Source organism: Streptopelia decaocto (genome assembly GCF_964273445.1).
Source record: "Streptopelia decaocto genome assembly, chromosome: Z".
NCBI classification, from domain to species: Eukaryota; Metazoa; Chordata; class Aves; order Columbiformes; family Columbidae; genus Streptopelia; species Streptopelia decaocto.
The window spans coordinates 80,188,042-80,200,970 of NC_138657.1; the positions used below are offsets into that span (position 1 = coordinate 80,188,042).

General features: G+C 42.9%; 1 protein-coding gene across 3 annotated transcripts in view; it reads right to left on the bottom strand.

Annotated features, from left to right (window-relative positions):
• The window catches only part of DYM (dymeclin), a 183,695-nt gene that overhangs the window by 27,483 nt on the left and 143,283 nt on the right, over positions 1 to 12,929 (bottom strand). For all 3 annotated transcript variants that reach the window (XM_082074229.1, XM_082074231.1, XM_082074230.1), the window contains exon 16: positions 3,835 to 3,948. In XM_082074229.1, the coding sequence (XP_081930355.1) occupies positions 3,835 to 3,948 (114 nt within the window). The remainder of the gene's footprint in view (positions 1 to 3,834; positions 3,949 to 12,929) is intronic.

The window sequence follows — 12,929 nt, forward strand, 5'->3', positions numbered from 1 at the left end:
AAGAGTGAACAACAGAATGCACACCAATGATAAAATACTCATTGACACAAGGAAAATAGAAGAAAAATAAAGGCAGCTCAGAAGATGTTCATGAAAATGAAATCTTGGCCTTAAGCACCTTAGCAAATGCGAACTTTTCTCATCTAAAGCATGAAATGTGGCCTCCCAAGTGTGATCATTCCATCAGCTCCAATATCAGCTGCCAGTCACTAGCTGGCATTCGAAACAAGTTTTCCCACTTATTGTACCAGAGCGGTTATCTGCTGGCTCCCTGCCTCGAAATCCTGAGATAACGCGCAGACTCAAGCCACGGTCCCACTTCTCTCACGCTCCTAAGCTTGAAAATACACATAGTTCACCAAAGGGAAGAAAGGCAGCCTGAGAACTTAAAAAAAAAACATAAAGAAAGAAAAAATGAGGCCAATTTTCACCTATCATGATGATCTCTAAATTGCCTTTAATAAGCTTCTGCAATAAAACAGGGAGCCGGGATTGTGGGCTGCTCGTCTGCGAAGGAGACAGCTCTATCTCCACGCCGCGGTTTCTGCCTCCGTCCCGGGCATATTAACTTCATTTATCTCCTCCCACAGACTGAAAGGAGAAATAACCAGCTCTTGATTTCAGCACCTGCCCTTTATCTCTCTCTGTTTATGCAGAAGTCTTCTAAAAGGCTAATTACTCAGCTTGGACTTTCCCTGCCTTCTGCAGTACACGCTAAAAGCATACGCTTAAAATAATGTTAATTATACTGTTTGTCTCCAGTCAGATCGCCCTAGGTCTGGAAGGAAAATATGAGTTAGATTTCCCATTTCCCAATAATTGTTTGCTGAGAAAACGCAGAATATCTTTCCTAACACGAGCACAAATATATATCTATATATAGACATATATATCTATATATATATGACCTACTCCTACACACACACACGTTCACTTTGCATCCCATGTTGCTTCCCACAGTGAGAAGCAGCAGGAGTACCAGGGTGTGCTACAAAACCGATAAGCTCCATTATGCAGATCAGGATCGTGGGTTTAAGTGCTGTTATTTTTAGTTGACATCCATTCAATGTTTAAACTACTGTCTGAACAACAGACTCAAGCTCTGAATGCACGTAACGCCTCCTGAATGCTGACTTCCTCGGCAAAGGCTGAGATAAGCAACTGAAAACATTCACTATATTTATCTGTGCATACATTAGGTACTTACATGTAAGAAAAAAAAACCACCATTGTTTGAGCTGCAGGGAAGCAAGTGAATAAAAGTGCTGTTGCAATCCTCATTTTTGCAAATCATAACCTCTGGGAAGACCTTATTGTGGCCTTTCTGGACTTAAAAGGGGCCTGTGAGAAAGATGGGGACAGACTTTTGAGCAGGGCCTGTTGTGACAGGACAAGGGGTGATGGGTTTAAACTAAAGGAGGGAGATTCAGGCTGGACATGAGGAAGGAATTGTTGTCCCTGAGGGTGGTGAGAGCCTGGCCCAGGTTGGGCAGAGAGGTGGTGGCTGAACCATCCCTGGAGACATCCCAGGCCAGGCTGGACGGGGCTCTGAGCAACCTGAGCTGGTGAAGATGTCCCTGTCATGGCAGGGGGGGCACTGGGGGAGCTGGGAACGTCCCTTCAACACAAAACATTCTGTGATTCTATGAATTACATGTAGGTCACGTCAAACCAGATGCAACAGACCCCTAATTCTCCCATAAATTGTCCAAGCTGGCCAGGAACTCCTACCCAGAAGCCACTTCTCTGAATTAGCTGTACCCAAACCAGCCTGTGTTAGAAAAAAATGTCCTTTCAGCAGGCAATATTAGTTGGCCTACACAGCTGTACAGCTGGCAAAACTGAACTTAGCAATGTAAACAGCTTATTGTGCAGGAAAAGCAACGGTGCATAGGGTGGCTGGTAGGCCAAGAGTGTTGCTAAAGATATGGATTAAAGCTTTCTCCTTTATTTAGCTGCTGAAATTCCTCAGAGTGCCAGAGTTACTTTAGTCTGATGTTAACACGATTCTGTCGAGCTTTAGAACAGTCTCTCCTGAAAACCTCACAGACTGGAACGGGAAGACCTGAGGAAGTATGAGACTCCCAGGAGAGAGGTGCAAGGATAAAGGACACGAAGACTCACAAAGTCATTTCTATAGGACAGAATCACATACTGCTCATCATTACGGTTATATAATGAAGTTATTTGCATTTACAAATTAATGCATGACATTAAAGATACCAAGGCCAGTGTCACCAACTTTTCTTCATGCAGGAGTAACCTGCGCTGCCTCAATTGTTGCTCAGCAAAAAGAATTGGAAAAAAAAGATAAAATGCAGTAGGTGTAAGTGGACAGTGCAGAAGAATTATGTGCCAGATTGACTGTGTCCATTTGGTAACCTTGTCCCCAAAGGTAAGTGCTCCAAATCACACAAGAAGCATCCTTAAAATCAGAAGTACCAGACTGCGTGGTGAGGATTTACACAGCTTGTCAAAAAATGCTGATGTGCTGATTTAAGTGGCAATATAAACACATCATTTTGAATGCTGTATATAATTAATGCATAAAATGTAAACTGGATGGGATAACAACATTTCTTTAAATTGTGGCCCAACATGTGGGTCATCTGGCACACTAAGTAACTGATAAAACCACATTTTTTTTTCCTAAGGAGCTAATTTATTTAGTGATGGCTCTACATCATGAAAGAATCGCTGTAGCATCTTAACCTAAGAGCTTTTAATTATCTGCATGTAAGAATAAGTTGTCATAAAAAAACCAAAATGTCTCTGGATTCCCAGTGTAGCAGGGACGCAACCCAAGGGGCTGCATTTGGATCCAACAACTCCTCTGGAATTACAGGGTTCAGACTCTAGACCAACCTCTCCCAAATTAATTCAGTCTGAGAGACTAAATCTGTGACACAGGGAACTGTTGGAAAGGCATTAGTACTTGCAGCCAGCTTGACAATTCCCACTGGGTGTTTTACAATTACCAGGGCATAAATAAATTACCGGCCATCGCCAATGGCCGTGTGTCCTCAGTGAGCCTTATCAGATGGTATTTTTCTAAAGTTATCACAAAGTAAGTGGGTCTTGAGACGATACTTTCGCTCTCTAATCATGGAGTAGGAATAAAAACGGTTCTGCAGAAAGCAGAGAGTATTTAAAATACACTTGGCAAAATGGAGAAGCAAAATTTTGTGTGTTTAAAAAAGCCACATAATTCCCATTCAGTTACTTACCTACTCACAGAGATTTCATTATTGCAGTATTTAAACATCACACAGCCATTAATGGATTTTAGCCTCACAAAATCTGTCAAGTTGGTAAATCCCTCGTGAGATCTGACAGGTTCTCAGAACGGAGGGATCTGCTCAGGATTATGCAGAAAGTTCATGATCGTGTTGACTAGATTTTCGGGTCCTGAATTGATTTTCAGTAGATTGGTTAATGCTGAACTAAAGCACCAGAAATGTATTTTTGTAGCATTTTATATAGGCCCAGACGGAGGTGCAGAACATTAGAGAAAGAAGAATAAGTTAATAAAATAAAAAGAATGATCGAAGTTTGGTTACAGCTTAATTAAATAACAGATGGAGAGGTGAGACTGTGTCTTTGAGATATCACGAAGAAAAAGTCAACCTCAGCAAATATTAATTCATTTTAACAACTAATCAAGAAAACTCAAACATTTAGCACAAATTACAAATTTAAATTAAAACAGACACATACAAGCAATTCACAACGCTTATTGATAGGAAAAACAATGTTTTGACACTTGGATATAAAGGGTGTGTGTGTAATTGATTGGAAAAGGACATTTTAATTGATGAGGTCTCAAGCACTTACTCTTAGCCGGTCTTTGGGCAAAGCAACAGCTCCTTGCTTGATGATTTCCAGAACTCGCTCCACCGACAGTTCCGCGCCAGCTTGTTCTAATCGGGAACTGAAAAAGCTGATCACCTGGAATGAAAAATCAGAGCACAGAAATATATAGGAAAGAAGAGATCTCGGCATTAATTTACACACAAAGCTGTCATCTTCTTGCCCTACATCAATACATCTTAGAGAATAATCATGTTATTGCTTGTGTCACAGCCAGGGTGATTTCGTTAATACCAAATTAGCACAATTATCAGTATTCTCCCACAGTCATTTTTAATGCAGAGATGACTTTACAATTTAACACACACAGCTTAATTAGTAAATTCACATTTTCAAGTACTGCGCACTGACGTACACTTGTATTTCTATCTGTCAGTACTTCTGCATGTCAGGGTTTTTGATGCCTTCCAGTCTTACAGTTTGGGCTAGAAATTTAATTTTCAAGCATTAAAGTAAAACCCTTGTAGTTCCAATGATTTCTAGACAGAGGCTTTAAGACAACTATTAAACATCTCAATACAACTACGAGAGTCTACGTGACTTGCCTGGGGGTTTTGGAGCATCTAAAGCCACAGCAATTAGAGGGAGAAATAAAAAAGGCCACAAAGCCCATCTTGTCCCCAAATTAAGCACCTGATGTCCCCAATGTACCTTCCCCATCACAAATTCCAGGCCCAAGGACCCGTGCGTTCCCTTTCGACCTCCATGGATCTCCCTCATGAGGCCAAGTTGATTTTCACCACATTTCCCTCCCCACCCCCTTGTCTGTGCTCCAGCTGGTCCTTGTTAGCTAGAACACAGTTAGGTCAGGCTTTAACTTTGATCCCTCTCCAAGCTCAGCAGGTCGCAGCAGAAGCAGACATCCCACCGGCATTTCTCCATGTGGGACATCAGAAGACCTCCATTTCTAAAGCTCCTTTCATCCCAAAAGGACACACTTTGCAAACTCCATCCCGTATCCCAGAGGAACTCATCAGTCACGCATCCGAAACTCAAAACAACTCAAGAAGCGTATGGGGCAAAGTTTCAACACCTACTTAGAGTCCTTTGAGGGTACCACAAGATGGTCAGAGCTAATCGTTACTGCCTTTCTACACATGAACACCTGGCTACTCCTTGGTGAAGCTACACACAGATTTTGCTCATGCTACTGGTACATTCTCCAACATCTCGTAGGCTCATGCTACCAGTAGGTTCTCCAACATCTTGTAGGCTCATGCTACTGGCAGGTTCTCCAACATTTTGTAAGTCATGCTACTGAGAGGTGCTCCAACATCTTGTAGGCTCATGTGACTGGGAGGTTCTCCAACATCTTGTAGGCTCACTCTACTGGTAGCTTCTCCAACATCTCGTAAGCTCATGCTACCGGTAAGTTCTCCAACATCTCGTAAGCTCATGCTACCGGTAAGTTCTCCAACATCTTGTAAGCTCATGCTACCGGTAGGTTCTCCAACATCTCGTAAGCTCATGCTACCAGTAGGTTCTCCAACATCTCGTAAGCTCATGCTACCAGTAGGTTCTCCAACATCTCATAGGCTCGTGCTACTGGTAGGTTCTCCAACATCTTGTAAGCTCACGCTACTGGGAGGTTCTCCAACATCTCGTAGGCTTTGGACACCTCTCTTCTGAAAAAACAGTCATATCCACTTGTGTCTGAATCCCAGCCTCCAGCACATCGAGTGATCTTTGTTAATTCTCCCCAGTAGAATTGAGGAAAAGTGTATCATATGACAAGAATCTCTCCTGAGCTCTGTTTTTTCTGTGGTGAGACACAGCCGGAGCCAGAAACCATTATCTTAATTATGCCGCCCAGCTCATAAAACAAAGATAACTGATGGCTTGATGACTTTGGGATTCAAATTTGTTGTTCCTCTCTTGTCATCCCTGAAATCCCAGCCCTTGTTTTGAGCAGATCGATTTGCTGGATGGGAGAACAATTCTCTCTAGAAATCGAAGCACCAAGCAAGACAGAGACAGATGCTAGATGATGTTTTTTGGGGTTGTTGTTGGGTTTTGCCTTTTTGTGTCTATTTTGTCTTAAGTAACAGAATTGTGAAAATGAGTCAAGAAAAAATTCAGGTTTAACCTTCTGTATTGTTACTACAATTATCTGCAGAATTGAAGAGAGGGGAGAATTGTGCTGCCTCTGGCAGGTGGTGCAGGTAGGTTTCACATTCTAACAGATAAGGACCTGCTGTGATCTCTGATCCTTGCAAAAAAAACGAACCAAAAAACAAAAAAACAAACCAAAAACAGGAGGAGGAAGATAATGCTGAGCTCATAGGAAACAGAAATTACCGAGGAAAATGGGAAGAAACAGCTCGTTCAAAGAGCGTGAGGACCTCAGCGTGACGGTGACACGGTTTTGGCAGAGTCTGGGACTAATTGCTGGTAGAGGAGACGCGGCTCGTAGGGAAATGAGAAAGTTGCCCACAATCTTTGAAAGAAAAAACCCACATTCTTCCGACATTTCAACGCTCCTGTGTTGTCAGGAATCTCTGTGAATCCCGCCCTTGCTCGGGGCGGCTCCCGCGGAGAATCCGTCATCCCACCAGCAGCTTGAGATCCACTCGACCACAACAAAAGCAAAATTTCATGTTCGGCTTTTAATCAAGAGGATGAAATTCTATCATAACACATCTGCATAAAAAACTGAATGAAGCTCACGGACACTACCTGAATTCTTCTTATTTTGGAAAGTCAAAGCTTCCAATTTTAATGGAACACTTACGTTTTTGTGGTAAAGGTACTAATCTTGGTTGAGTTATATTGCACAAAGAACAGACCTATGATAGGCTTCCAATATTTTCAGGCTATGTCAGTATTTCACAGAACTCTGAATAGCTATTTTTGGTATGCAGTTAAAGACTGAAATGAAAAATATCGACTTAAATAACAAGACTTATCTCTAAGCATCATTTGCTTAGACAATACAGAACTGGAATAATTCCCTTTCTAACCCTGAGGAGCACAATATCCCAGTGACATACTCAGATACCCAGTGGGTACACCAATGAAATTAAAAAATAGATAAGATAAAATAAAATAAAATAAAATAAAATAAAATAAAATAAAATAAAATAAAATAAAATAAAATAAAATAAAATAAAATAAAATAAAATAAAATAAAATAAAATAAAATAAAATAAAATAAATAAAATAAAGCAAAATAGCTATATAGAGGAAGATATATACACATACACAGAAGAGTTATATCAGTAAGAAAACCAAAAGGCGTCTTGCATTACATCCCAACTGCCCAAGCTCCCGTCTCCTCTGTAGCAGGTTTAACACTTTACGTAATTATCTTCTTAAATATAAAAGATGCAAATGAAAGCTGAACATAATATTAAGGCAGAGTAGCACTTTCCTTTGAAAGAGCTTTAATTATCTTCCATGCATAAGTAACAGAGCTACGTTTAAAATAATAATGAAAATTAACAGATTTCAACTCCTTGTCCACTTAAAAAGGAACCAGAAAAAGTTAACTGGGTGGATAATATTAAATGAGTTTCATGCTTTAGAACCCAACGCTGAGCATATTAATGTATAGAAAAGAGTAAATCTCATGGCAAACAAACCAGACCAAGAGATGGTGTCCATTTTTTGATATTCTGAAAATTATTTTTCTCAATTATTTGGGCAACAGGTCTAAGAAAATGGAAAATAACCGCAAAGACTGCTTAGGAAGAAGAGTAACTTAACGAGAAGAAGGAACTTAATGAGTTGCTGCAAATTACTCGTATCCAAGTCACGCTTTGAGCCAAAAAACCCTCTCCGTGCAAGGAAAATAACCCATTTTAAAAAGCTCACTCTCTCCAGTCTGGCTCCCATATTAACAGGGATTAAAAGGCATGTTTAATCATGGCTTAAACAGCCGCTCATCGGGAATATCTTGTCAGCATTGAGATGAAACAATGGATCTCCAGTGCCTTGTCCTGTCCAAAAAGTCTAATTCTGGTTGCATGAGCATCCCAACCATGTGATGGGTTTGGTCACCATCAGCTCAGGGACCTCCAGGCTTTGTATTTATATATTAATTAGTATAATTAATATATTACTACACCATTCATATACTCAAGATCTCTAAACAAAACCTGGTTTCTACAGTGATTTCCAAAAGCGCTTTGCAGTAAGCTTTTCCATTTAAGAGGTCAGTTTTCCCCCGGAGACTCATCTTTTGCCCTTTTGTTTTCTAAACAATAAATTTACAAAATATTTCCGGATATTAAAAGTGCTACAAGAAAACTAGAATGACTTAAAAGAGACATTTTAGTGTTGGGAGATTTTTTTTAAGAGGATGAGGTAATAAACACAATGTCTATTATTTCACCCATCTATTGTTTTCAATCAGGCTGAAAGGCTGAAGTAAAGAAATATTTCTATTTACTATAGCAGCAGAGCTATCAAGGACAAGATGTTGCCTCCACTTGGGTTCTTCCAGTGCGATGCCCCAGCCCATCCAAAGCCGTAACTCACACTTCAGCTCCTTGTTTTCTCCTCCAGCTAAAAATAACAGAACGATTCGCTTCTGCCTCCTCTGCCCGCAACGGTCAAGGTTAATTCGGCAAAAGAGAAAAAAGAGAAAATAACTTGGCACAAAATGAAAAAGTTCTGATTACTTTTTCTTTTTAAAGAATGAAAAGAGAAAGATGCACATGTTGACATTGGTTGTTTTACGTTTCCAGACGTGTTTGCTATCGGGAGAGGAAGATGCTGGATTGCCGGCACGCTGAAAAGGAGAAGAAAACTGACCAACTGTGTATAACATTCACAGTATCACAGTATCACAGTATGTTTGGGATTGGAAGGGACCTCAAAAGATCATCCAGTCCAATCCCCCTGCTGGAGCAGGAACGCCCAGGTGAGGTCGCACAGGAACATGTCCAGGCGGGTTTTGAATGTCTCCAGAGAAGGAGACTCCACCACTTCCCTGGGCAGCCTGTTCCAGTGCTCTGTCACCCTTACTGAGAAGAAGTTTCTTCTCAAATTTAAGTGGAACCTCTTGTGTTCCAGCTTGATCCCATTACCCCTTGTCCTATCATTGTTTGCCACCGAGAAGAGCCTGGCTCCATCCTCATGGCACTCACCCTTTATATATTTATAAACATTAATAAGGTCACCCCTCAGTCTCCTCTTCTCCAAACTAAAGAGCCCCAGCTCCCTCAGCCTTTCTTCATAAGGGAGATGCTCCACTCCCTTAATCATCTTTGCTGCCCTACGCTGGACCCTCTCCAGCAGTTCCCTGTCCTGCTGGAACTGAGGAGCCACAACTGGACACAATATTCCAGGTGTGGTCTCACCAGGGCGGAGTAGAGGGGAAGGAGAACCTCTCTCGATCTACTGACCACCCCCCTTGTAATACACCCCAGGATGCCATTGGCTTCCTGGCCACAAGGGCCCAGTGCTGGCTCATGGTCACCCTGCTGTCCCCAGGACCCCCAGGTCCCTTTCCCCTACACTGCTCTCTAATATGTAATCTCCCAACCTATACTGGAACCTGGGGTTGTTCCTGCCCAGATGCAGGACTCTACACTTGCCCTTGTTAAATTTCATCAGGTTATTCCCTGCCCAGCTCTCCAGCCTGTCCAGGTCTCTGATGGCAGCACAGCCTCTGGCGTGTCAGCCACTCCTCCCAGCTTGGTGTCATCAGCAAACTTGCTGATAGTACACTCAATTCCCTCGTCCAAATCGTTAATGAATATATTGAATAATATGGGCCCCAGCACTGACCCCTGAGGCCCTGCACTAGATACTGGCCTCCAACTGGACTCCGCACCATTGACTACCACTCTCTGGCTTCTCTCCTTAAGCCAGTTTGCAACCCACCTCACTACTCTATTGTCCAGACCACACCTCCTCAGCTGAGCTGTGAGGATGCTGTGGGAGACTGTGGCAAAGGCTTTACTGAAGTCAAGGTAGAGCACATCCACCGCTCTGCCATCATCCATCCACCGTGTTACATTCTCATAAAAGGCTATGAGGAGAAAGGAGAAAACAAACCTCTTGTCATAAAGTACTGTGGGATTAACACTTCAGCTAAGTAGCTTCCTGAGGAAAATATAAATTACAACTATGCTCGGGAGCCGATCATCAAACCCTCTGTCCTGGAGAAGAAACAAAGCTGATTTAAGAAGGGGCAAAACTGCTCCAGGTGATTCAAAAGTAGGAGAAACACAAAAGGTCTAGCTGCAAATTTAAGTTTTTCAGATTCTCTGTGAAACAAGGAGCAACGTGTTCAAAGACACGTGAACCTTTCCAAGGTACGTGGCTCTTCTCATCCTCCCACTTCTAGTAAAGAAAGTGAGGAGAAAAAAAAATCACTTATTTAGCCCGGCCCTTTTAATTAGCAGGATCAAAGTTTTTCTAAATAAAGAAACCCATGAAAGGTCAGTCTTGTGTTCATTGCAAGTCCTGAAACACAAGTTGCTGTGCCAGACTCAAGCCAACTCAACGGATTGTAAAATCGAGCAGGGCAACATCTTCAGAGAATTAAATTCCAGTAGGAAATTGCATCAATCGGATCCTTTGCACCACTAAACCATTCCTCCCGACCTCCTGCTTTCTATCCAATTATTTTGCAAACAAACTTCTTGCAGCTCCTAGTTCAGCTTGTTCAACCGCATGACATCTACCGCTAGGAAATCTGAAAGTCATGAAAAGACAAGCTGAGTTCTCACCACGGCCGTGAACCAAACTTGCCTTTCAGAATTACAAGGGAAAAGTCATCACTGAATTCCTGACACATCTGAGGTTGCTGACCAAATTAGGGACCACCTCTAGAACAGAGACATATAGATGGGTCACAGCTGAACCATTTCCCAGGATGAATGACAGGAACCACAGCATTCCTCTTTGTTCCCCATCCAAAGGAATATCCATTTAGCTAAACGAGATGCGCAATACCCTATAAAGATGACTTTCCAAAACGAAAAGTAAATTAATAGGAAACAGAAGGCATTTTGATTTCAGTTTCTTCTGTAGAGCATTAACTGTTCCCATATGTTGCCAATGAGCTGGCAATGGTGATTTTTAGCTTATTTATAAAATGCCAGAGGTAGATAAGTAGTTCTAAATAAAAGAGTGTTCTATACAATCATGGCTCTTAAACATTTACCTGTTCTTTGCCTCAACATTGAAGCACACAGAGCTCACATGTTATCACCACAGTAACCTGAATGCTTCAAATCCTGAGACCAAGTCCTTAATTACTGTGATGAAGTTTATCCCACGGTTAACCCGGGCAATTGTCACCAGTCTGGGCAGCTGTTGGAGCTGCAGAACCATCTCCATATTCCTGGACAGCTACAGAGATGTTCTACTCGGTCTCCTGCCCCCGTGTCGTCCTGCCAAACGTCTGTTCTCCAGAGATCGAGTCCCTGAAAACCTACCGCAGCGCTTCGTTGTTATTAACATCGGGAAGTCTTTGCTTACGACCTGTGAATCCACAAGTATGTGGAAAAGGTTATTTCCTTTCCCTTCACAGCAGCGTTTTATTTTAATAATATCACATCACCTTTGGCCTTGGCTGATCAGCGCCCGTTCTATTTGTCCTCAGAGGTCCTGTTTCCTACAGCTCTTGTTTCTCCCTAGAATTTCTTCCATGCTGCTGGTTGAACATGAGCCAGCGTGTGCTCAGGTGGCCAAAAAGGCCACCAGCATCATGGCTGGTACCAGCACTGGTGTGGCCAGCAGGCCCAGGGCAGTGACCGTCCCTGTGCTGGGACCTGGGGAGCCTGCAGGGTCAGGGAAGAGCCCAGAGGAAAGGGACCTGGGGGGGTTGGTGACAGTGGTTGAATATGAGCCAGTGTGTGCCCAGGTGGCCAAGAGGCCACCAGCATCCTGGATTGTATTAGGAATAGTGAGGCCAGCAGGACTAGGGAAATGATTGTGCCACTGTACTCGGCACTGCGGAGGCCAAACCGTGAATCCTGGGGGTAGTTTTGGGCGCCAAGAAAGGCCTTGAGGTGCTGGAGCGAGTGGAGAGAAGGGAACGGAGCTGGGGAAGGGGCTGGAGCACAAGTGTGATGGGAGCGGCTGAGGGACCTGGGGGGTTCAGCTGGAGAACAGGAGCTGAGGGGACACAGGGACACAAAGAAACGGCCTCAAGTTGCGCCAGGGGAGGTTGAGGTTGGATCTGGGGAACAATTTCTTCCCCAAAGGGCTGTGGGGCATTGGAACAGGCTGCCCAGGGCAGTGCTGGAGTCACCATCCCTGGAGGGGTTGGAAATACACAGAGATGAGGTTCTCAGGGACACGGGGCAGTGCCAGGGGTGGGTTAATGGTTGGACATGATGATCTTACAGATCCTTTCCAACACAAGTGATTCTAAACCCAGAGTAAGCCAGCTAAGACGTCACTAGCACCAGAAGACTCAAGGGACACCTCTGGGCTTCTCTTCTTTGCATACCCACACAGGACTGCAGCAAACAACCCCTTCTATTTGCACCATCGGCTCCTCATTACTTCCTTCTCAGTACATTTTCCAACTAATTTTGCATCCAATTTTTAGCATTTTCACCTCTTCAGTGCTTCCTGTTTGTCTGATGAGAACATTGTGTGCAACAGAGTCAAACCACTAAGTATTAAAGTAAAAAAATGTCATAACCGTTTTATAGATTCTTGACAAGGCGACCTGGCATCTGTCGTGGTGTCCAAAACTCATTACAGATTGCACATATTCTGTATTTTGATCAGATTTCCTCAACACAGAACTTGCTGTCTGTTAGTATTTCTGTAGGAAATACAAATCTGGACTATAGTTTAGGATCGGAGAATCTTACACCCAGCATAAAGAGAATTCTGCTGAAGCACAGAGGGATGTCAGGGTGACCCAGAGCATAACACGAACCTCATGTGGGCCTCTAGTGGCATCTGATGATGGAAATTATACTCATGCTTCCACTGTAGTGTGGCTGGAGACAATCCAAACGCATTTTGCTGTTTAATGACCACAAAATCATCAGTGGAGAGAATCAAGACGTAGCACAGCCCATCCAGACATGGTTTGGGGTCCCAACTCTTCCACTACCAAAGCTGCAACATTTACCATTTACACC